The following is a 25,342-nucleotide window of genomic DNA, read 5'->3' as shown; positions in this document are numbered from 1 at the left end:
CTTACCAAAAGCCACAATACTAAAAGTCTTCTTAGGATATGGTGCATTAAGGCAGAGCAGTAAGTTCTCTTGGCTGGAATAAATATGAGAGGCTGCAGAACATCTCCCTAATTCTAGAGATCAGTGACAGCTGGGCAAGTGTTTTGTGTGAGAGGCCTTATGAGCATGCAGTAGCAAGGTCAGTGGAGGACTAAAGAAAGAGTTGAGAAGACAAATGACCTCTGCTTGATGAAGCATAGGTACAGAATGTACAGACAAAAGCAAATGAGAAAAAGTTTATTTAAAAAACAAAAAAAAATCCACCCCTCAAAATCCCACATACTTTTTGATAAGCTTATTGCTCAAGTTAGATCTCCTGTGACACTGCTCATTCTCCCCTTGGCCTGTAGTACCAGAAATACTCTTGCACCCCTGTCTTCCCTCCAACCTACATCATCTGGAAATGTTCATCATTTTCAACTGGTCCCAAATACCAGCATTTAATTCTCTCCTTACTATACACACAGAACATGGAGTTCCCCAGGCACAAAAGATCCTCGCTGGAATAACTCTAGGGATTTATTCAGTCATATGATCCCAACAAGATGGGAGTTCCTAATTTGCAGAAACATTAAAAAAAAAAAAAGAGAAGGCGTATCTACCTTCTCCTTTTAACTCAAAGCTAAACAGCAGTAAAATCATCCCTGAACCACTTAGCCTGCAGTCCAGACATGTCCATGGTCTGCTTCTCAGTAGACAGCCTTCAGGATCCCCTAATGGACTTTTTACAGCTTTTCCCTGTCTCACCTTGCCATTCTGCACCCACTGAAGCAGGGCTTGTCTTCCAAGCTCCTGTGAAAGGGATATTGCCTTTTCTTGTGCAGCATCTACAGATCCACACTGTAGCAAAACAGCAGAATTCTCTCACTGGGCCCTGGCTCTGCTTTGGGTGGTCACAGAGACTTCTGGACCTTCCTCCTGGATAGCTGTCAGGCAGGTTTGGTAAGAACAGAGCAGGTGGCTTTGTGCTTCTTGTTCAGTCAGTGCTGTTGTGGGGTTTCAACAACCTCTTCCTCTTCCTCACCACGTTCGGGGTGGCGCAGCAGCAGCTGCAGGTCAGGGTCAGAGCTGGCCTCTTTGTGTGGCTCCAGTGCTTTGTCACCTGTGTGCAGACAGCCCCTTTAGTGACAAACTTGCCGGAGCTCCCACCAAACCTGGCGCTGTCAAGGAGCTGGAACCAGACACAGCTCCTAGTGAAGCAATAAGAAAGCCTACAAAGAAAGAGAAAGGGATTTAAAACAATCACCTTTGGAATTCATGGCTTTGAGAACAACGTGGAGGGAGATCCCTAACAGGCAGACAGCAAAGCCCAGCCAGTTCAAGAGACTGAGGCGGTCTCCCAGTAAATGTGTGGCCAGGAATAAAATGCAGATTTCCTGTGGAAACAAATAAACATGACAAGTGGCAGGGCAGAACCTGAGGAGATATGCATGAGCCATATTACAGCTGAAGCCTAGATCAAGATGTCAGGCTGCTAAATTTCTATCAGCACATTCTTTCATGCACACAGAGTTCTAAAAACAGTTTCTAGAAACAAACAACCTGTCAAACCGGGATGTGGGATTTTATGTCATCTGACTGCATAGCTCAGTTACGCAGGGATCTTGCAACTTCTGGATCAGAGAGATTTCATATATCACAGTCCAGCTCAAAAGTATGTATGCTGGACTGCATTGGGAAGGGGAGGATGTGCCAAACTAAGCTACAGAGATAGCTCAAACCAGTGGTTTGGTCATATGCAGGTCTGATGCAAGTGCTTGCCCTTCTTACCCCTCCTCTCTTCCACACCATCTGCTGCTCATGAGAGCAATGTGTTTTAGTCTAGCCCACATTCCAACAAAGTTTGATCATTAATGGTATTTTTTATAGAACAGCCACTAATCTCTGGCCCTTTGCTGTCAGGGAACAAGAGACTTCACTGCAGAGACTGCGAGGCAAAGCATCAAGCTCCTGTGCAAGGAGAACAAAAATAACAAGCAATAATTTCTAAGGATCTAAGCAAGCTCCCACCACATAAAGCCCAATAGGGATGACTCAGTACTTGCCTTCTAGTATTAGCACAGGAACCATGCCTTACCTTAAAAATGCCAGCAATGGAAAGGGTGAGGCTAGATGTTCTGGAAACCAAGAGGAACTCAGAAAAGCCTAGACCAAAGGCAAGAATTCCACCCAAGAACAGCTTCCCTACCAGAGAGAACAGCATTCCTGCTTCATGGAAACGGAAGAGCTTCTCTGATACGGACAAAGGAAGGCCTAGGAACAAGACAGTGAGTAGCAGAATACCATTCCCAGCTCCCAGGATTCCTCTTAATAAGATGGAGTGGTGGGCTGCTCACATTCCAGTATGAGGAGGATGTGGAGCCAGTTCTTCACAGCCTTTACTTCCACAAGTGTGGCAGGCTACTACTTCTATGCACTCTTTAACGTCCTGCCAGTGTAAGACAAATCCAGGTCTCGAACTACTTTGCAGAGTTCATAGTTGTTCACTTATCTAAGTGAATTATCTCGAACAACAAACTGCTAAGCAGTCTCCCAGCCACGATATAAAGCTAACCCTGTTTTCTCTGATTAACTCACGCACCCTCAAACACAGCAAAGAGTGGGAAGAGCCCCAGGAACATGAGCGGCTGCAGGTGAAACATGATATCAATGGGATTCTGGAGCCCTGAAAGAGGAGAATCAATAACAGAGCAGGCAGCAACAAGCCAGGGAATAACACAGGTCCCAGAACTTTTATTAGCACCATTCCTAGACATACACCTTATTTGTGATGCCCACACCTGTGCTGCTGCAGACACCAAGCCACCTTCATTACCCACCAACAGCTATCCCGTGCCCAAGGTTTCAAACACCTTCCATGTTTTGTTTCTGCAGCAAGGGCTATCACCTCTCCCTATTCCCCTCCCTGTTACCAACACCACCACCCCCTCCTAACACCCCACATACCCAGTTCAGCCTTCTGCATCAGTATCTGCGTGAGAGTCCAGCGAATGCCCCCCAGGAAAGAGGCACAGAGCACCAGCACAAACCCCTGTGTGTTGAACTGTGTGGACTTGTAGGTGAACATGAAGAGTCCCCCAGCGATGAGCAGAACCACCAGCAGCAACGTCACCCTCTGCAGGAGAGCAAACACAACAGAGACAGGCACCTCCTTCCTTTCAGATTCACCCACAGAACTGCATCATTCCTCTGCTTACTTGTTTCTTGTACATGCTCTGCCTATTTCCCTGGGTCTGACCTCCCTTCCTAAAGCATTGTGTGGGACTCTTACCATTTCCTCCAGCTTGAAGAGCAATGAAAAAAGCAGGATGAAGAGAATGGCAGAGGATTTGGTCATCGTGTAGCTGTAAGGACCAAAATGCAGTGTCAGACTCCTTCAATGTAGTTCTTCCCATCAAAGTGCTATTAAGAACCATCACCCATTTCTACACTGCTACCAGTAAGCTATCACAGACCCTGCATGCTGACCACTCTAACCAAACACCTGTTCAAGAAACAGACTCTGGCAAAGGACTCTCCAAACCCCACCAGAGGCTCCCAGGGAACGTGGTGCTTGTACTCACAGGGAGACAGTGACATACAGGAAGCTCCAGTTACTCAGCCCAATATCCAAGGAAGTTGACAGAGCTAAAGAATCAATGAAAAAGTCCTGAAGTTAACCATCCTCTGTGACATTAAACCCACCACAAAACCCTGCTATATGGCCACAAACATGGATAACAGAGCAGACCCAGGGAAAAAAAACAAGCTTTCCTCAAGGTAGTTCTTCAGAACCAACGTAACTCAGATATTCTGAGCTCTTCATGTTTCTGTCCTATTCTCTGTGTCTCAAGCTGGGCTCAGCATTGCACTCACTCAACATGCATTACAAAAAAGCCAGAAATAACTCTTTGCCCTCCCTGTGACTGAAAGCGATTGCAGATTTGCATAGTCTTTCTTGAATGTATCAGAACATGATAACTTGAAAATCTGAGGGCCACTGCAAGAAGCTTGAAGAAGCAACAATTATCAGCACACAGCCTTAACCCTGGTGCAGCTTTTGGTACAGTCTATTCTCCCTTCTATGTAAGTTTCCTACCGCAGGAAACAGTGTTACTGGTCCAAGGGCAGGCCATGCTGGAAGGTAAAATTGCTGCAGATGTGGAGAAAGCTTTTTTCAAGAAACCATGGGGCATGTTATGTAAGGTATTGTAAACCTTGCCAGAGATCATAGACCAGATGCTGTTCTGTGGGAGCCAATACAACATACAGCCAAAAAACTGCAGGAGTAGTTACAGTTCTGTGCTCTGACTAGGAGCTTCACTCCTTGGTCTCAGGTAGTTCTGTGTGCCATAAATGATGAATCCTCTACCAAGCTCCACCTTGAAAAAGATGAAACGCATGGCTTGGTACTAGCATTAAAGAGAAAATGTTATGTGCAGACACAACTTATTCAAGGGATTGCAGAAGGTTCTCTGTGCCAGTGACCCCCTCAGAAAGATTCATTCTGTGTGGCCTCTCCCTGTTCTTACCTGTCTTTGTACTGAGCAAAGAAGGTGGCATGTCTCAGGCTGAAGCTTTAAGTAGTATCTACACCTGCCCTACACCTGGTAGGGAAACACGGGGGCCTGAGTGACGGCTGCACCCCTCAGCTCACCCTGTCCCAGGGGATTGGCCCCGACCACACCAGGCAGACAAGTGGCTCTGGAAGCGGCCAGAGCCACGGGCACCCCTGAGCTGCCTCACAGAATATGCTGAGTTGGAAGGGACCTCACCACACCCTTCACCGAGTCCAGCTCCTGGCCCTTCACAGGACACCCAAAGAATCCCACCCTGTGCCTGAGAGCATTGTCCAAATACTTCTTGGACTCAGTCAGTCTTGGTGCCATGACCACCCCTCTGGGGAGCCTGTTCTAGTGCTCAACCACCCTCTGGGTGAAAACCTTTTCCTAATATCCAACCTAAACCTCCCGATTCAGCTTCATGTTTTCTTGGATCCTGTCACTGGTTATGAGAGTGACGAAATCAGTGCCTGCCCCTCTGCTTCCTCTCGTGAGGATGCTGAAGACCACAATAAGGTCTCCCCCAAGCCTCCACTTCTCCAGGCTGAACACACCAAGTGACCTCAGCCGCTCCTCATTCGGCTCCCATCACCATCCTCGTGGCTCTCCTCTGGATGCTCTCCAACACCTCAATGTCTTTCGCGTATCGTTGTGCCCCAAACTCGTGGCCCGCTCCCGCTCCGCCGCCCCGCTCCCGTCCCCTCCGGTGGCCGCCGTACCTGCGGGGGCGGCCCGGCGGAGGCAGTCGGCCCAGGACAGCGCTGCCCGCGGCCGCCCGGAGCGGCAGCGCGCCAGGGCACGGCCGAGCGCCGCCAGGGCGAAGATGAGCAGCAGGTGCAGCAGCGTGACCAGCAGCGGGAACGGGAAGCTCTGCGGGACCGACAGCCGCTGTCACCGCCGCCGCCCTCCGCCGCCGCCACCCCGCACCGCCCCGCCACCCCGCACCTTCATGAGCCACTTGTTGTAGAAGGTGATGCCGATGGAGAAGCCGTAGTAGAGCAGCACCAGCGGCGCCGCCAGCGCCGCCCGCCCCAGGGCCGCGCCGCCCGGCCCCGCCGCCATGCGCCGGGGAGCGAGGAGCGGCAGGGAGCGGCGATGGGGACGGGGATGCCGGGGACGGGGCCGCGGCAGGGCGGGGCGGGACGGGACACGGGGCCGCGATGCTGAGCGGGCCGTGCGGCGGGGGAAGCGGGGCCGCCGGTGACGCTGCCGGCGGGGCGGGGAACGAGCGACGGCGGCGGAGCGGGGCGGGCGCGCAGCGGTGACGCTCCGCGCAGGGCGGAAAGAGGCGGAGGCGGCGGCGGCGAGGAGCGCTACTGGTTATTATTGGAACCGATACAAAAGGCGGGCGGGCCCCCGGCCCGAGCCCGCGGCACGGCAGCAAGCGGCGGCCCCGGCCGCACGGCCCAGCGGGCTCGGTGGCAGCGCGGGGCTCTCAGCCGTAGTGGTACACGAAGTCGTAGCTGCTCGGCTCCTTGGGGATCGGCGGCGGCGCTTCGGGGATCTGGATGTTCTCCAAGTCCAGGAGCCTCAGCTTCATTTCCATGCTCAGCAGCGTGTCCAGGTCGCTCTTGGTCAGCTCACTGGACATGTCCTTCCCCAAGAGAGCATTGAGCCCATCAATCCAGATACAGTACTGTGGAAAAGAAGGGGTCATTCACGACTCCAGGCATAAATGATACCTTGTGTCGAAGCTTTCTGTCCATGCAAAAATGAGATAACTTCAAGACAGGAAACATTGCAGTGAGCTAATATATAGGGAAAAAATCCCACCCCAGCTCTAGAACAGTGCCCACTTCCATGTCCAACAGATGTTAAAAGCCTGGAGGAAAGTGTGAACCCATAGTTGTACAAGAAGGACAAGAGTTTCTACTGTGGCACGACAAATAAAAAAATTAAACTTATTCTGGGCATCATAGGAGGAAAAAATGTAGCAGTCCAGACTAGGGGTAATTAGTGTGGGATTATTTTTTCTTTTTAAATGAAAAGGGTAACTAAGGGGAAAAAAAGATGGCTCATACTAAGCATCAGCAACATATTCTAGGAATGAACCTGGTGAGAGACAGCCTGCTTGAATCTCTAATGAGAAGCAACTGATCCTTCTTAATCTCTGAAGTGAATTGCTATATATTCTACTGCTTAATCACTATGTTTCTTACCTCATATTTATTAGGTGCAATGAAGTTCAAGGTCTCATCGGGATCGTACAATATGGAGAAGGCCAATTCTAACACTTCCTAAAGGGAAAAGAATCTTTCACTCACCAACTGAACAGAACATTCTGCCTGGCACCCTGAGAGAGCTGCCTTGCTGCAGCTCAGCACAGTTTCTCTTACTGGTATTGTGAGCAATTCTGAAGACACTACAGCACGATCATGCTTACAGCTAACAGTCACAAAGGAACACAAGGAAAGGGCTCAGACAGGAGATGGGGTTGTACACAACACACCTGCAGTGGGGGAGATCATTCACTCCTGTTGTTTGCTTTCAATCTCAAACACTACAGCATTAGATATTAATTAAAGTGAAAAGGGAGCACTTGCCTTATTCTGTTTCAGTGCACTTTTCTCCTTCATGTGTGGACAATCCTTCCCTGTGACAATGGCTTTGATGTCTGCAACTGGAACTAACAGTGAAAAAGTAAAACTCCCAAACAAGCAATCCTAACCAGGGAAATACAGAACTTTGTTTTGTCTTTGAAACTGAACACTGTTTGGTTTTTTTAGCTCATTAGTGCAGTTTTCCAAAACACATTACCAGTAAGGCATCCCTGTAGCTGGCTTTTAAAAAAGATCAAGTAATTCCAAGATTTGAAGAATTTGGGCAAGGACCAAAAGTTGGTATCTCCTCAGTCAGGGCTTCAGCCTTGTGTCTTTTATCTTTATCTAGGATTATATTCAGCCTCTAGACTGCAGAGCACAGAAGAGTGCACAACCGGTAATCAGGACTTACTTTTTTCTTGTAAAGACTCAAAGGTCACTTCCCCCTGGGCATTATCTTCCAGGTCTCCATAGTGTAGCACCTTGTGATTCAGAGCCAGGCGACAATACCAGAATCTTTCTGGAACACACGCCAAGTAGAGTAAGCTGAGCAAGATCATTCACATAAGGTCTCACAGCCACTATGTTACAGCCTCTCCACCCAATCCATCTGCTCGCCCAGTTCCTCAGCACAGCTTCTTATTCATGATGGGATGGCTGTATTCTTAGAAATGCACATTTGTGCCATTCCAAACTACTGGCTGATTTGGACAGCCAAGGAATCAGCTTTTCTTTCTGGCAACACGCCTGCTGACAGATTAATTAATTAGATCTTATTTGCTACAGTTCTTCACATGAAAAAATACAGTAGACACTGTCACCTTACCTTGTCTTCTGCGATTTCCAATTTTCCTAAAGCTGCTTCCCTCACAAAGCCTGTTCAGGCGCTGCTGCTTTATCAGTTCCAAGATCTCAGGTTGGATTTTCTCTCTCAGCTCCCTGGCAATCAAATATGGAAGAGTAAGCAGAAAATGGAGATAATGGCATGGATAGAAGGCAACTGTTTTTGTTAGGCACATACACAATAGGTGGAGACTGGAAGTCATCTTGGCTCATTCTCTCAGACTGGCGTAGCCGCAGAATCTCCGAATAGCTCAGGCTGCGCAGTTTGCTCTTGAACTGGTCCAAGGAGTTTGGTTTAGAGGGCAGAGCCCTTGTGATCTGTTCCCTAACAACCTGCATAACCTAAAGAGGTGGGACAGGAAGAAAAACAAGTCACTTTCTTGTTGGCAGCAGGGTATCAGGGCACAGCTCAATGGCAGCAAAGAACTGACATGGGATAACCAGGGCCAGGAGTATCAGGATGCTAGTGACTTTCAAGATCTGAAAGAACCAAGAAGGACCTCAGGGCATTCCAAATAAAACTTGTCATCCTCCCTTACAGCTCATACCAATGCCCTGCCACATCTTCTGTGCCCTACTCAAGCAAACGTACAGGCTGAGTGGACATGTGCTGATCTGCAAAAGATTTTATAAAAATACCTCTTCTCCACCCTGACCTTATTAAAATCTTCTGCTGTTGCCCTCATTTCTTTCCAGGTCTTGTTCAACAGCTGGATACAGATGGCAAACAGTTCCTCAAATGCACGGTCATGGGTGAAAAACATGGGATGATAGTCATTCCGGCCTTCGTTGGCTTTAGAAAGAAACAAACCACAGCCATGTGAGCATATTGGACAAAATGTACTAGGATTATCTAAAGTCCACTACAGTGACAGACAACTGATGGTGTCCAACAGTACTTACTCAAAGAGATCAAGACAGTTCAATACTTTGTCACCCCATAGACAGTTTATTGACAACAGCAATTCTCCCCACACTTTGCCATGCAAACCTCTGTGACTCATGCCCTTTTCATCCTGGTCCCCCAAAATAACTGCTTGCAATGTTTCCCACTTTGCTCTGGTGGAATTTCTTACAGTAATTAATTTTCTCACAATGCTGTTTTGAAACTGTCAGAGCTAATAAACTTTTCCCAAGTTAATGACAGTTTCAAGACTATTTTTTTATACAGCACCCTCCTGAAGTTCTGGGAAGTTGAAGCTTTCTGTTTGTATCAGTTTTTCAGGAGAACTAGAGTGCACACTTCTAACTCCAAGCTTGCCCTTTCCTTACATGGCAGAAGTGAGATCAAGGTACAAATGCTTGTGAATATCAGTTTCTAGAAGCATCAGCCTAGCAGTCTGTAAAGCTGGGTAATAAATGGTACTTACGGAGTTCCCCAACTTGCAGGATCTCACAAAGCATCCTGGTGAGCTCAATGGCACTGCGCCCAAAGGGACACTCATGTTTATCTTCTCGACTGCTGTTCTCCAGAACAATCTACAAGAGCAGGATGCCACATACACTAAGAAGAGCTGCTGAGGTGTTGGCATCTGTAAAAATCAGCAGCTTCACATACCCTGATATAGGTGTCCTGATGAAATTTGGCCAAGTAAAGCATGTTGTCCAACGCCAGCATCCCAGGAGGAGTCTGTGTAAAATCCATGGCTGGATTGATGTGATTCTGTGAAAAGAGTGTGTAGAAAGATTCCAAACAAATTAACTCAAAGGAATTGTGTGAGAACCTTTTCTAAATGAATTTTAAACGACCTGTCCATCAAGCACTCCCTCACATCTATCCAAGAGATAAACATGAACACCTGCTGACAATGCTATCTGAACTTTCCAGAGGAGAGACTGGTTCCAAGTTCTTCATAGTACAGGTGCACAGGGTAAGGAAATACCTCCAGAGAATGCCTAATGAACCCTGGCATTTAACCCATCAGCAAGGTCATAATGATCTTCCCCAGGAGTGTGAGTGCAACTGAATCTTTAAACTCAGGTACCAAGTAAGGTAAAGGAAACAGCTATTTCTGCTCCTTATTTCCCCACAACTCCTATGGAGATTGCTTAGATTGCCTTGACAAGATTTACAGTCTAGATGCATACAGTGAATCCCAGCATCTTGTAGTCCTTGGTGTACATGGCTTTGCGTTTCTCTGTTCCGCTGCCAGGGATGGTGTTGCTGTCAGACTCTGCATCAAATGCAATTCTTCTCAACTCAAATATGATGTCTCTCTGTGCCTGAAGGACAGAAGGCAGGGAAATGGTGACGTGATCAATCACTACAGCAGTATTTTCACACACTGCATAGTCCTGCATCTCTCTTCAGAGCTCACACAATGAACACAGATGCCAAGGGTCATTAACACTATGCACAAAGAGGCAATCTATTTCAAAATGGCAAGTTTCAGTACAGTGGGTAATGCAAAATATTTGTTTGCATTTTTCTTAAACTGCAAGTTTAGTTACAGGCAATTTCTAGGCATTCAAGTAATACTGTGGCACTTCTTAAAAACTGTAATGCAGACACCTTAAAATGCCCAGTTTTCCTCTATACTGCAAGCAAATGGATAAAATTATGTGCCTGACATAGAGGTAAAGTAACCAGTTTGACAGCTGGCATCACACTGGTCAAGAAAGGAGTATGTAACTTTCAGTGCCCACTTACATCTCAAAGTCCCACAGAATGCAGTAGGATGGTCACGAGCATACTCTAATCTCAAGGCTGACAATGTGAAGGGCAAGTCTGAAAATTTATGTACCATCCACTGCAAATTCCATAGCACTAGGGAGCTCAGGAATAAGGCCCCTTGTACATCCTATTCTATCAGATCTTACTCAGCTCTAATAGTGACCTGATCATTGGGATCCATCTTGGTCATCATTCTCTCTTCCAGGAGATTAAATGTCAGGACTTGCAGGACGTAGAGCTGATGTGCCATTTCTGTTTTAATGGGGCGGTTTCCTCTGATCACATGCTGCAAAATAAAGGAGAGGGCAGAAATTAAGAGAATGCAAACAAAAAGCTGAGATGTTAGCCCTAGGCATATGCCAGATTGCATGTGCATCTCTCTATATGAACACTCAGTTGTTTAACCTCCATATTCCACCAGAAGCCTAATTACAATGCTCTGTAAGAGCAGAAAGCAGCATCCTGGTAACTCCCTTTTGAATAAGTTCTACCTTTGAAAGAGTCACTTTTCTGCAAGTGCCCTGAGGGCAGTAGAATTTACACTATGCACAAGTGAAACCTCCATTGAGAGGACATTAGGAAGCACTTTTTCATTCCAGATATACTTACATTTAGGATTATAGACCTCAGGTGCTTCTGGGCAAATGCATTAGCCATTTCCTGTTGTGGAATTTAAAGATGAAATAACATGAGTGAAATATAAACAAAAAACCCACACTGTGCAGAACGGAGAAAATGGAAGAAGCCTATGAATTGGAGATAGCACTAGCACACAACAAAGTGCTTTTCTACAGACTGTCAGTTTAGCATAGCATCTCACCACAACTCATAGATGGCTTCCCTACAGAACATCACTAGTGTAAAGAAAGCCACCAGCAGAGTCAAAGCACAGAATCAAATTTAGCTTCATGTTGGATGTCAAATGGTACTTCATTATTAGGAGATATGGCAGCAGGGAGCATATTGTGCATTGCCCAGGAAAAATCTGACATCTACAAGAGCATCCTCCAATTAGCATTTCACAGCTTCTTATACCAAGGCAAACACCCAAGCTAACACAAGCAATGGGATGCAGGTTTCAGGTCTCCTCCCTCTCAAAATCTCTCTCTCTGAAATTTATTTCCTTTGTCCAGTTTCTAAAGAGATGATCAGAAGTCAGCTTGAGGACAATTTGCAGAAGCATTTCAATTTAAAAAAATACAGGGTAATAATTTTCATGCTTAGAGGAAAGCTTCCAGTTTCCCTCTTGACTGCATGGCTTCCTTCTCTAGATGAGGAGGGCTTCTCAAACACCAAGTCGTGATGACAGTCACAGCAGATGCAAGATGCCTTCAGTTCCAGCAACAGTTTACACATACATCTGCAAAAACCTAACCTGTATTTTCTCTATAAATTGTGAAGATGCACTTTCTAACATACCAGTGACCTCATCACCCCTGCTAGGAGAATGGCACAAGTGCTAATGTCAAAGTGAATATCATTAATTTGCTGCTATAAGCAAAATCTTTTGGGTAAGAAAAAGGTGTTTGGCATTTTATCATCTGGAAGAAATCCAAAAGAACTGACAGTCTGAGACTCTTCACATGCCTGTGCAGTGCAGATTGAGAATTGGGAGCAGATGTGGAGTCTCAGACAATTGCACTCAATCAGCTGTACATTCTGAGCAATCTAAGACTTTCCAGCTGCTCATATCAACATCACTCTTGACAGAGCAAGAAATCTGCTAAAATGTGTGCATTAACCTTGTTCAGAGTTCCTGTTATCACTTTTGATCCAGACAGAAACCTCCTGAACGAAGACAGTGACTGACAGCCAAGCCGTAATGGCTGCAAGTTCAGCAGCACTCATCTTACAACCAAAGTGAGTCAGTGCTTGAGTGGAAGGTATCTAAGGAGCCTCTAGATGAAGTAGGAGGTGCTTTCAGAGAGAACACGCTGCCCTCTGAGTCATTATTTTCTACTACTATTTGTGAGCTGTAGTACTGAGAATAGGACAAGGCTCTGCTGTTAGGATTTGCTCATGCATGTGACACAAAGAATCCTTTCTCTGAAGGAATTAGATTTTATGTGGGATGGAGTTAACAGGTGACTGAAGCAGATAAAAAGTGGGAAGGACAAAGACAATCAAACAATTCTAAACAGCATAGAAAGAAGCATGAGCACACATACAGTCAAACCACTGCTAAGGGATCTATGCTCTGCTGAGAGTCCAGTAAAGTCCACTTTGCTGCTTGATGGTCATAGAAACACAGAATGATTTATGCTGAAAGAGATGTCTTGAGATCACCTAGTCCAACTCTACTGGTTCAAGCAACATCAGACTGATTTGGTTGCCCAGGACTCTGTCTAGTCAGGTTTTTAATATCTCCACTGATGGAGACTCATAATCTCTCCAGTGTTTGACCACTCTCACATTTATGTTGTGTGGGTGTGCACGTTTCATGTGAAATTTCCTGGGTTTTAAGCAGGGCCCACTACCTCTTGTGCTGTCAGTATGCACAACTGAGAAAAGCCAGGCTCCCTCATTTTTATTCCTTTCCATCAGATATTTAAACACTTAAAACCTCCCTGAGTCTTCTCTTCTTAAGACTGAGCAATCCCAAATCTCTCAGGCTCTATTCATATGGAAGATACTCTAAGTCCCTTAGACAACTCCATGGCTGTTTGTGGTCATTTGAACTGTATTCAAGGGAGGGGAAAAAGAAGTGAAAAATCCCTCGCAATTTTGTTTGCTATGAAGTCTACTATCTTTCCTGAATTACCAACAGAGGAGTATGATTTTTCTTATTTTCATGTATTAAGCATATGCATTAATTTTAGAAATTATGTAACATTTACTGAGATGGCCGTTTCCACTCTGAGGGTGCTGCATCCTTGAAAAAAGCGAAACATTCTCTGTGCCATGTAGAAAACCATAAAAACCTGCCAGTATCTCAATACAGAAGGTTCCAAATCAACCTATTAGCAAGAATGGTGACTTCCCTGGAGTTACCACAGGGCAAGGAACATTCTTACACTACAATTACCATAAGGGAGAAGTCACAAATTAGGCAGAATTTATGCTCTAGCCCCCAGTCAGCATCAAGTTTCGTGACTGCTCTTCACAGACAAACAGCTCTATCTTTAGAAGGATGCAGCTGCATATGAATCTGTCATTAAGACAAGTGAGATTTGGGCTATAAACTCATGCTGCAGTAAGTTTAAGGATATTCAGATTGCTGAAGGACTTGTTCCAGTTTTACAATTGGTTCACCTGGTCAGTCTTGCAGCATCAGTTTCCTTTTATGACCATCTGTATGACCTTGTGTGCACAGTAAGCCATTCAGGGTTTCTCTTGCTACTGATCCTTCTCCCCTCCACAGTCTGAGTGCATCCCCAGGAGTCCTCCCACCCTTCTCCCTAGGTTCATCCACTCTCTGAGGCTGTGGGCACATCCCTGGCATACAAGGAGGCACAGCTAAAGGAAAGCTAACATGCCTACAAGTCCCCTGCATGACCAGCCCCCAGGCTTGAGTTACTTACAGTGATGGGCAGGTCTAGTGGGTTAAGCAGCTTGTCCTGCTGGCAGAAAGCAAAAAAAGGCACAAAGAGAAGCAGACAGGATTTAGCTTGGAGTCCAGGAATAAGGCACAAACAGGGCACTAGAGAAGAAAGGCTTAACACAGCAAAGCTTCACAATACACACATATGCACGTCTTGCAGGTAGCTGAGATCTTGGGAGTTTCCTCAGAGCAAGGCAGTGTTTCATTTCTCATGTTTATCAGCTGGAATAGCCCTCTATGGCTTAAGAAAGGTCACTTTTTGGGGGAGAGGGAGGTGGGTGTTTCTTTATTAAGTACACACAGTCCCAAGGAGTCTAGCCAGCCTACCTTTCCCATACACAATTAACTTTAAAAAACTTCCCATGCTGTCTGCAGGATTACTTTCTGTCTCTGAAGGTCTTTCAGAATCCTTTCTGAGCATGTCCTAAATATAGATGTGTGCTCCAGGACACATTATTAATGGGATGGTACTTCTCCTCTGTTGCCATATTGAAACAGCCACTTAAGTTCTTGGCAAGGTCTGAGGTCTGCCTTGCCCAGACAATAAAATTTCTGAGGCATAAACAGCCAGGCAGCAACCATCACTCAGGTTTAAAACCAAAAGGCAAGAACAAACCTGTCTCTTGTCCTCAGGTGCCTTCAGGAAGAGGGCATTGATCAAGGCAATGGCATATGTCTGAATCTCTTGGTTTGAGCTGCAGAAACAAAAAAGGGAGGCTTCTAAGGCAACAGGCAGTACAGAACATTACAGCTTGTTCCTTTACCTGCACCATGAGAACGCTGACTACAGCTGTCTTGCATTTTCAACAGACAAGCAGAGCTCATGCAACCTATGCTTATGATGTCCAGCTCTTCAAAAGGCTTGCAAAAACCTGACAGATTTCTGACTGATAGGTCCATTATCCAGTAGACAGAGCAGACTGCAGCCCAGCACAGTTTGTTTCCAATGCTGAAACTAACTCTGTAAAGCCTGGTTATGGTACAGTCTGCTACGTGAATACAGCCTGAAACTGGTAGGGAGCAAGTTCTTTTTCTCCCCTATGCCAATGGAAGCCACAAAAAGCAAATGGAACTAAGGGCAAAGAATGCTTCTCTGCAGAACTTCTTCAGGTGCTTAGCCCCTTCCTAGGTCACACAGAGCATGTGGTTATACTTGTCATGCTAAAAACAGCACAAAATGAAGCTTCTAAATGCCAATTATATTCTTCTGTCCTCCTCCTGATACTCTGTCAAATGCAGGTTTGTTTCCTGCAATACTCTGACTCTTCCTGGGGGTTAGACCTTCTCTATCCCTCCCTTCCTCAGCAGGACCAGGACAAGGCAGGGGAGAAAACAGGATGGGAAAAACTTAATATAAAGGCAGCTTAATACAGCATAAGCAAAGGCTGTGCATGGAAGCAAATGAGAACACAAGATTTATTCTCTACTTCCCATTAGCAGGTGATGTCCACCCACTTTCTGGGAAGCAGGGCTTCAGCACAGACCTCATTTGCTTTGGAAGACAAATGTCATAGCAACCCTCATCCCTCCTTTCCCTTAGCTTTTACTCCTGAGCAATGTCATTTGGTCAGTTTGGGTCAGCTGCCCTGGCTATGTCCCCTCCCAAGACCTTGCCCAGCCCCAACGGAAGTGGATGAGGGGAGGAAACATTGCAGAGAGAGTTCTGATGCTGGAGCACTGCTCAGCAGCAGCCAAAACACTGGGTTCTTTATCAACACCTTTTCAGCTCTCAGAGCACAGCACAGCTCTGTGAGGGCTGCCCTGGGGAAGTGAACTCCATCTCAGCCTGACCCAGAGCACTCCTGTATCAAGCTCTTCTCATGAACAGAAGTCCAGTGTAACACCTAAATGAGTATGTGTGCATGAATATACTTTAAAAAAATATTTTAATGTTTAAAAAAATATTAATTTAACTATACATGTAGAAATAAAAGATATTTTTATAAAAGATCTAAAGCCAATACTTCTTTTAGCTTAAATACCTATTTTCCTCACTTTGACATATCTCTGGATAACAACCATATTCTTTCTTCTATTGCTCCCTTCCAAATCTTTTTCATTTTGGTCAGTCTGCTGTACTTCAAACATGCAAATCTCCATGCACCATCCTAGGTTCTCCTTGGGCCTCCGAGCTGCACAGGTCTCTGAAGTCTGTCATTCACTTTTGCTCTCCTTTTCAGGGTTTGTTGCTTTTTTCACCACACTGCTTGCTTTTTGACAAAGCAGAACAATTTTTAGGTTAGTTTCTCCTCTTCTAACTCATCTCCTTTGGACTTGTTTCTACGGTCATGTTCTTCCAGAACATATCCTCTGTTATGAACTGTTCCCTCCTGATGGCCTTGCCAAGAAAACCACCAGCAAATCCTGACTCACCCTCCACCTCCCTTTCCAAAATACTCCCTGCATGAACGCTTTCTTAAGTGACCATTTGTGTTCTGGAAGTGCTTAAGCACACAAGTTTATGTCTTGAACAAAGGTAATTTGCTTAAAAATCTGCACAAGTGTGTTCAATGCTAGGAGAAATCTGTGTTTGACTAAACCAGAAATCATAAAGCTGAAAGAACATATACTCTTTGCAGAACAAAGCTGCTGGAGTGTTCAGGAGAACTTGTTTAGCTTTTCTGTTAACCAAATTCAAATGTATAAACATTCCAAGCACACAGTGACATTGATGCACTACTTTGTTTGCACTATAATTTGGTTAAACTACTGTTCACTGATTAAAGAGCATCAATCACGTTTTTTTTTCCATACGTTCAGAATTAAGAAGCTTGAGAAAAAACCCAACCTGTTCAAAGCTCTAACAACTACATGCAGCTTTTTATAATGAAGAGTAGAACTGACTTAGACAAACAGCCCTAAGAGACAGATATTAATTTGCCAGTTTGTTTGGAAAGAGAGGAAGGAAATGAAGGGAATTTTTAATCCCTTCAAGCAACAAAAGCAATTGCTTTCTTCCTTGGTATGCAGGACAAAACCCAGAAGATGATGAGTTCTTAGATTCTAATGGAGACAATTTAAAGAGGGGTAAAAGTGACAGACAGCTGCATGCAGAACCTTTGGGAAGTTGATCTAGTAAATGCAGTTTTGGTCCTAACACTGAACATACTTGGGCAGTTAGTTAAAGCTAAATATCTTTGTCCAACACTCATGTACACCCAAGTTCTTCCAGAACACAGAACATATTTTTCTAGAATATCACTTTTTAAAAAATCTATTAGAAATCTTAAGGTTCAAGTACGTTGTCATATTGATAATGCTTAAAAAAATGTAATCTTTAAGTGTTCCAGAGGTAAGAGGATGTATTTTTAAATAAACACATAGTCATAAAATTGGCATAAATCCCACCATTGCTGGGTGGACACTCACACTTGCAGGTGGGAAATGAGCTGCCCCACAGTGATCTCCTCTGCAATCTTCTGGTACAGAGTCTGGCTGTTGAGCACCATGCTCTCCAGGATGGCCAGGGAGCGCTGCAGGATGGACACGTCCACCATGGGCTGACTCACGTACCCTGCAATCTGCAAACACATCAACCAGCAGCTCAGCTGCTGCCAGCCAGGAGACCCTGTGGTGAGCGAGCCAGGGCTCAGAAAGGGGGTGCACTGTGCTCTCAGACAGTACTCAGCTTCTCAGAGTCTTTTGCTCCTCCTGGAAGATGCATTAAATCATGGAAAGAAATAATATCCAGTCACCCCCTCCACCCAAACTCACCTGTTTGATGAAGGTTATGGAGACCATGTCCCAGGAGACAATACCGTGGTCCATGAGCTCCAAGAAGGCAGTCAGGGTGAAAGCCAACATCTCACTATAACTGAGAAATTGAAGAATTCAGTTACAAAAGATCTGCTGGCAAGAAAAAAAGCCTGCTCAAGCTGGATGAGAGAAAAATGTCACCATGTTCTCCTAATAAGACAGTTTGGCACCTGGGGGAGCAATGAAGTGCATGCATTCATGCAGATAATTTTACTGTTTTGTAGAAAGGTATTTTATTTTTTCTGGTTATGAGCACAAATTAAAATTAGCAGCAGTAAGTCCCTAGTCCTGCCACCAGAGACTCACAATCACCAGGATCAGTACTTGGCTACTCAAAGGAACAAACACATTTTCACATCAGAAAAAAAAAAAAAAACTAAGGGAAGTTAATCGTCCTCTAAATATTGGGACCTGACTTGAAATAAAATGAAGGCACAGCATGAATTGTGGAAAATTTAATACATAACCACAAGACAGAAAGATAAAAGTGACTGAAGGAAAGACTGCAAATGTATTAGTTGCTAATATATAAGAACTATAAATGTTATTACAGTAAGTTATCAAGACTTTAAAACTACTTTCAATGAAATATAAAAACTGCAACAGAAAATCCAACTGAATTATTCGTACCATAGTTCACTGTGCCTGTGTTTGAGAAAACCTCCAGAGCCAATCATGACTGTCTCCTCTTCTGCCTTGTGAGGTTTAGCAAATGACTAGAAAGACTTTGTCTCCACAGACCTGTATTTGCTATAAGATTAGCTGCTTTATGCCACTTCAGCAAGCAAAATTAGTCCTTTATTTGAGGCCTTCTCCCAGAGTCCTGGAATAAAAGAAACTTACTGGGACAGAAGCTTGGTCCCACTCTCCACAAGCCGTGTCAGCACTGTAATCCCTTCCATGTTGATGAACTCTGTGGCAAAGGTGACGTCTGCTGAAAGTTTTGCCAGCTCCTTCATGGCATCCAGCCGGGCCTCCATGCTGTGTGACTGGATCCTCTCCATCAGCTGGCGAGCTGCCCTGGACTGGCAGAAAGAGGGATGGTGCCAGTTACAGAGCAGGCACCTGCAGGCTGAGTCCTGCCAGCATCAGCATTCTGTCAGAAGCCCATGGGTGGGCAGGGAGAGCAGAGCCAGGGTAGAGATAGCAGCAAAGTCACATTCAGTAGCTGCAGTCAGCAAGTCTAAGACAGACTAAAAAAAGGCTTCTCTCAGCAACAGTTACAGCCAAGCAGGAGGTGAGTAAAATGCTGCTTTGCATTTAGAGCAAATGCCTGTTTTTCTCCTCGCTGAGGTGAGTGGAGGTGGGTATAGAAATATGGAGCAACACCATTAAAGAAATACAATATGGATAAAAAGTCTCATGGATTCAAAGAGAAGCATGATCTCATTTTGTGTATTCACAAGACATTCTGTAAGATTTCTCAGACACAGATCACTGATATCCTCTTAATTCCCTTTTGCCCAAGTATCTTCTCCCAGTCCTACTCACTCTCAGCTCTATGCCAAGACATTGGACAAAAAAAGGTTTAAGAATTTAAATAAAAAAAAAGCTGCAAAACATGACTTTTGAGGGCACAATAGCAGTAATTCAGCAAGAACAACCTCCTCTTCATCAAATTTGTCTGCATTTAAATTTTTTGCATTCAGTCGCTGGAACTGTTGCTTTCTAACTGGCCATGCTAAGTGGACTCATATTGAGAATGCATTTGTCAGGTGTCTCACTGCATCCTCATCTAGGAGATGCATTAAAACTGTAGACTGGATTTATTGACAAAGTCCTATAAAAGGGCAGAGCATCCAAAGGAAATACACACAACACAGGCAGGATGGAAAACAAAGAGTGTGTGCCTCACTGCCTGGAAGGGCCCAGAACAAAGGTACCCCCCTTGAACCGGGGGAGAAGGAGCAAGAAAAGCCAAGAGATAAGAAACAGCCTGGCACCATGGAGAGCTACTGAGAATCAGGGAGGTGAGGAAGCATTTACCGGGGAGACCGCCAGCTGTAGGATAGTTCCATTCTTGATGTCACAGCGAGTCTGGAAAGAAAACCCAAACTTAAACTGAGGACAAGTGCGGGGAGAATAACCCAGCTGGATCTCCAGTGCACCTCTGTATGCACAGTAAAGGGGATCCTATGTCACACAACCCTACTGAGGGTACTGAATTTGAGTGCCTGAGTCCCAACACCTACAGGCATGCAAAGGGAGCAGAGCAAAGCTCCTCTGTTGAATGGCACCATTTGAGTCTGAATCTCTCTGAGAGCAGAGATGCTGCTCCTCAAGGATTAGTGCCCAGTATTGTTCGATGACTGCAGTCCAAGACATTTTGGACTCTCATCCAGGGTATCAGCAAACTGATGCCTCTCCCACTCACCTGCTCTGTGATGTACAGCTGAGGACCATCAGCATAACGCAGCGTGTAGTACTCTGGGTTTGGCAAAGACCACCTGGCAGAGGAAGAAGAAGGATACATTAAGCATCTTTGTCCTCTTTCTTCTGGCTGCTCATTAGGAAATGGAGCCTGATCCCAGGAAGTTGCAAAAGAACTTTCAAGCAAAGCTTTAGCAGGGGAAATTAGATCTCCCAAAGAGGAGAGAAAACTCCTTTTGAGGACAGTGTGGGACTTTAGCCTACTCTAAATAAACTCTGTGGAACACCTGAACAGGCCTGCACTTCAAGAACAGCAGGATGGGCCAATCCTCAGAGAAACTGACCCTAAGGCATACAAATGCACACACTGAGAATTGGAATAAAAATGTAAGGCCCCCATTTTCTAGGAGCTCATTTTCTTCATAATTTAAACCCCAGCCCATTCCATGGCCAAAACCAGCAGCAGGCAGCATGAATTGTGCTAGCAGCACATTAACAAGCAGCAGACTTCCACAGTAACCCAGCAAGATTTGTCAGCAGGACAGACTTCCTCCACAAGGATTCCCAGAGAACTACTCACCCATCACAGACCTCCTTGATGATGGATGCAAGAGGCCTTTTCTAGAACAGAAAGAGAGTCCTCAGTAGCCGTGTTCCTCTCAACCAGAAAGGAATACTGCCCATTTCTATGCTTCCCACATTCCAGTATCAATGCTGGGGTGCCTTTCCTCCCCCATCTGGTTACCAGGGCTCACCTGATCTATTTCCAGCAGCTGGGCATTGGCACCTGGCCACTCAACAGCCACTTTCACAATGTCTGAAGGTGGTGGCATTGCTCCAGACTCCTCCAGGTGCCCTTACAACAGCATACACCTCCACACCTGTAAAGAAAAAGGATAGTGAGCATCCTCTCTGAAAACTATTTCACTTGCTACACTGGATCTAACACCAAGCTTTGAAACACCTAAGCTCAGCCTTATGGTTCTGGGCCTGACAGGGGCGAAACACCCAGTATTTGCAGAGATCAAGGCCTCACACAAACAGCATGTTGTGAAATTGCATGCCCAGCTTCATCACCTGAGAAATACTTCTGAGAGCTTGTTGGGGCACTCACGAGAAGGAGGGTCACTGACCAGCAAAGCCCCATCTGCCACCCACTGCCTGTACTGGCAGCTCAGGCTGCAGGACTACCACAGCAGCAGCTCCCTAGGCTCAGCTGCTGTCTGTAGGTGAGAGCAGGAACAGACTGTCCAGGTAGCCTCCCTCCCACAGGCTGGTGTTTACTCATCCCCTTCCAAATTTCTTGGATAACCTCATCCACTGAGGGTACCCAAACAGGCTCTTAGACAAAGTTAGCTTTATCCTATTCCCTTCCTGTAACATCACAAATCCAAAACACGAGCATCCATCACAGAAAATAAGGTAACAGCATTTGCTGTGGAAGTCTACCTTTCACTCCTTTATCTGCCTTTCAGAGCATAAACTTGTGCTCAGGGTTTTGTCCCAGTCAGCTGTCAGACACGGTGCTTTGTGCCCAAAAATTTGACTACATGACCTCCTGCACTCCTATGACAGCCAGACTTGGTCCACTCTACCACCCACCACCTGGGAAGTATCTGGCAAGCCAGATTCAGAATTTCATTATATTCTGGAAAGCCTACCCCAATCCACAGAGATGGCTACAAGTCAGTACCTTCTCTTTCTGTTTGAGCACCAGTTCCAAAACTCGCTTGTAATTTCTTATAACTCATTAAAATGACTGTAAGACTAAACACATCTCATGTAGAAAAGTGCCAATCAAGTTAGGTTCAAAATAACATCTCCAACCTTTCATATAAGCAGCAGACATTAGCTGATCTTGGAAAAGCAGCAGACTCAGGGCACCAAAGCAGGGCAATTACCAGTATCCAGAGAGCCCAATCTGTATGACACCCCCAGACCTGCAGTGTTTCCATGTATTAAATCTAGAAACAGACAGGCAGTTCCCAAATGGTGTGTGATTTCCACTCACTGCTCTCCAGCAATTAAAGGCTATGATGGCCTAAACTGAAAGCCTGAGAAACATCAGTGCTGTGCAGAATCACACACTCAACATCCCCAGTACCCAGCCTGTAATAACTGAACAGGTAATTACCTCTCCCATGAGCAAGCCAAGTCAAAACCAGAAAACATCTAAATCTACTCAATGTTCAAGACACAACAAATACACAGTGAAGAGACAAGGCTCAAAGATTAGTCCCCAAGTATTAAGAACTGAATTTGCAACTTTTTAAACTAATTTACCCATGAGTAATTTTGGATGAGTAGTTAGCATCTAATTACCACTTTTCCCTTCAGCCTCTTGCAGTACAGTCATAGTCTTTTATTTGTATTGCAAGTGGCAAGTTGCTATTGAAAAGTACAAGGAAATACACCACTTTATATGCCAAAACAAAGATGTCCAGATGACTAGAGGTAGAAGCCTTTACAAATCTCTAACTTGTATTTTCCCACCCAAAGAACACGCCTCATTCAGAGAGGGGAAGTGCCCATTAAAACAGAAATGCTGATATGAGGGGGAATCCTGCAGAAATCATAGAGCATTTGGGTTGGAAAATACTCTTTAGGTCATGAAGTTCAACCATAAAACATAACACTGCAAAATCCACCATTAAATCATGTCCTTAATAACCATATAAATGCCCTGTTTTATCCCCAAAAAGGTACTGCAGAGGCACACAGCACCTACAGGTCATCCACTCTACCTGCAGCTCCTCTAATATCCTCACCACCTAAAACAGGGACCAACCAAGTTGTATTGCACTACCTTGGTATCTCCAAAAAAAAAAAAAAGCTCTCAGCCGCATACAAATTCGAAGTAGCTCACCATGATATTTAACAGTTATTTCTGCCCCAAATTTCTTCCATAAATGAGCACCCACTCATGACTGGCAACCATGCTCCCTATTCCAATCAGTATTCAAGGCACAGCAAATACACAGTGAAAGAAACAGAGCTTCAAGACTCTGAAAAATATCTTCAAGGTATTTTTTTTGTTGTTTTTGCACAGCAGCACCACAGAACAGACACCACAGGTATCTCTAGCGAGGCAGAGATCTGAACACCAAAGTGACTTGGCTAAAGAGAACCCAGAGAAGCAGGAATTAAAAATTTAAAAAGGTAGGAAACTTTTTAGAACAGTCTTGGTCAAACAATGCTTTGAAGGACCAACAGATCGATAGTTCAGCAGAAGCAGCTTTCCAGAAGAGGATGACTGGACTATGAATACAAAGGGTACTTCAGGTCAGCCTCTTAACATGAGGTTGTCTGCCAAAGGATGCTTTGAAAAGATTTCACTGTGCATCTGCAGACAAGAGGGTTGTCAAGACGTTTAATTGTACAATAGATATTTTGCAGTGCAACAGTGATATAGCTGATAAAAGTGTTGAGAAGCTCTTGTGAAGAAACACAGACCATGATGTTGCATAATTGTGTTTATCAGTCACTTATATGCATGCTTTTACAGCACATTCTTCTCAAATCACATGTAAACAATTTCTCAGTTTGTACAGAGAAACAGAAGCCAAGCTAAAATCCATCAAAAATTAATTCAGTCTGCTTCTGCAGAGTGAGATCTGTCACATAAAGCAGTGGTGCAGGGGTAGCTGCAGGGCAAGGAAAAATCAGCAGAGCCACTAAAACCACACTATTCAAAAGACTTCTGAGAAGCTGCAAGCTAAAACAACTACAGTATTTTAAGCAGAATTTCCCTATTCACAAACTCAATCTTCTTTTCATTACAAATAGAGAACAAAGTGTGCTGCACACAGAATGAAAATGAGGAGGATGAAAGAACATTCCCTCAAAAAGAAAAGCTGCCTGGTAGAATCCCCCAGTCAACAAGCAAATAGCTGCAGCTTCTGAAACCTGTAGATGCAACAAAATACCCTCAGCAGTGCTCAGCAAGTCCCCAGATGGTACCAACTGGCCAAGCTAAAGTTGGAAGTGAAGTTGGCAAAGGGACTAATGGGACAGGTGGGCAGAGAAGCCGTTCCTTGGCCAAGCAGCATGAAAGGACAGGAGACAGTAGAGTCCAACCCGAAGGCTATGCAGCTTTGTTACCTCACACACCAAGCAATGAGAAACATCCCTCTCCAGATAACCAGAGAAGCAAATGGCTCAGATTCCCTGCCTCTGGCATCCTGCATTCCTCCAAAGGCCTTCCGTGGCTGCGCTTTGGCTGTAAAGCACTACGCCTATGGGCACATTTCAACACAGTACGGCAGAGACCATCTCTTGGCCAAGACAGAAACTGATAGCAACGAGCAAAAAGAGAACCGCTTTATTACTCTGAATCAAGTGACTTCAAAGCCGCCAGCCAGGCGACAACCCCTGAAGCTTGGCTTAACACTTAAAGGCATTGAACGATATTTTCTGCTAAGCACTGTCCGCGCTGTGCCTCGGCTCCCGAGGGAGCACCGGCCCGGGGCAGCGGGCGGCCCCGGGAGCCGGGCCGGCCGGCAGGGAGGGCGGTGGGCGCGGCGCCGCCCCGGGAGGCAGCAGCCCCGCGGCGCTCCGGCTCCGCCGACGGCTGCGCTCCGCATCCCTCTCCTCATCCCTACCCGGCCCCGGCCCCGCCGCCCCGCGCCGCCCCGGCCCCGCCGCGGCGCCGGCGCCGCCCCTGGGCGCGTCACTCGCCCGCCGCGCTGCCATGGAGACCGCGGGGAGCATGGAGACCCGGCCCCGCCGCCCCAGCGCGCCCCCTCGGCAGCCGAGCCAACGCCGCTAACCGAGCGTCCCTCGTCCCTGCGCCCCTCCTCGCCTCCGGGGCCGCCGCGGCGGGGCTCACGTCAGTTCCCCGTGCCCACGGTGCCCCGCCTCCGGCAGCGGCTGCGAGCGCCAGGGGCCCGCTGCGCAGGAGCTCATGCAGGGCGGCCGCTCGGGCTGGCGCGGGGCTCTGCGGCGGCTCCCTCCGCGCCGGCGGCGAGCGCGGGCCCGCGGCGCTCTGCGGGGCCGCGGAGCTCTGCGCAGCCCCCGCCCCCGGGCGCGCCCCGCCCCG

General features: G+C 46.1%; 2 protein-coding genes across 12 annotated transcripts; both read right to left on the bottom strand.

The window, feature by feature from the left end:
- Positions 1-249: 249 nt before the first annotated feature.
- Positions 250-5,788, bottom strand: SLC35H1 (solute carrier family 35 member H1). Of its 2 annotated transcripts, none has more exons than XM_021540885.4 (9): positions 5,526-5,788; positions 5,300-5,450; positions 3,603-3,666; positions 3,311-3,383; positions 2,986-3,154; positions 2,621-2,704; positions 2,117-2,292; positions 1,286-1,415; positions 250-1,141 (listed from the first exon to the last, which is right to left on the bottom strand). In XM_021540885.4, exons 1-9 carry the CDS (start codon positions 5,640-5,642, stop codon positions 1,020-1,022), a joined length of 1,086 nt encoding a protein of 361 aa, XP_021396560.3. In that variant the 5' UTR covers positions 5,643-5,788; the 3' UTR covers positions 250-1,019. The 2 variants fall into 2 exon arrangements, with proteins under 2 accessions (XP_021396560.3, XP_085414216.1); XM_085558090.1 differs by having other exon boundaries at positions 2,228-2,292.
- Positions 5,789-5,882: 94 nt separating this feature from the next.
- ELMO2 (engulfment and cell motility 2) lies at positions 5,883-25,324 on the bottom strand. 10 transcript variants are annotated; one of them, XM_085558085.1, is made up of 22 exons: positions 25,133-25,317; positions 21,060-21,185; positions 20,885-20,925; positions 20,309-20,381; positions 19,921-19,971; positions 18,778-18,959; positions 17,893-17,992; positions 17,548-17,699; positions 14,795-14,873; positions 14,159-14,194; positions 11,247-11,297; positions 10,801-10,923; positions 10,052-10,186; positions 9,522-9,626; positions 9,334-9,442; positions 8,620-8,756; positions 8,142-8,305; positions 7,947-8,059; positions 7,533-7,640; positions 7,120-7,206; positions 6,740-6,813; positions 5,883-6,216 (listed from the first exon to the last, which is right to left on the bottom strand). In XM_085558085.1, exons 2-22 carry the CDS (start codon positions 21,135-21,137, stop codon positions 6,016-6,018), a joined length of 2,199 nt encoding a protein of 732 aa, XP_085414211.1. In that variant the 5' UTR covers positions 21,138-21,185; positions 25,133-25,317; the 3' UTR covers positions 5,883-6,015. The 10 variants fall into 10 exon arrangements, with proteins under 10 accessions (XP_085414211.1, XP_021396563.1, XP_021396561.1 ...); XM_021540888.4 differs by having other exon boundaries at positions 6,740-6,817; positions 7,124-7,206; positions 25,106-25,314; XM_021540886.3 differs by having other exon boundaries at positions 6,740-6,817; positions 7,124-7,206; positions 25,074-25,308.
- Between the last annotated feature and the right edge of the window lie 18 nt (positions 25,325-25,342).

This window comes from Lonchura striata, chromosome 20 (assembly GCF_050655825.1).
Source record: "Lonchura striata isolate lonStrDom1 chromosome 20, ASM5065582v1, whole genome shotgun sequence".
In the NCBI taxonomy this organism is placed as follows: Eukaryota; Metazoa; Chordata; class Aves; order Passeriformes; family Estrildidae; genus Lonchura; species Lonchura striata.
This window is presented reverse-complemented; position numbering and strand designations above follow the sequence as displayed.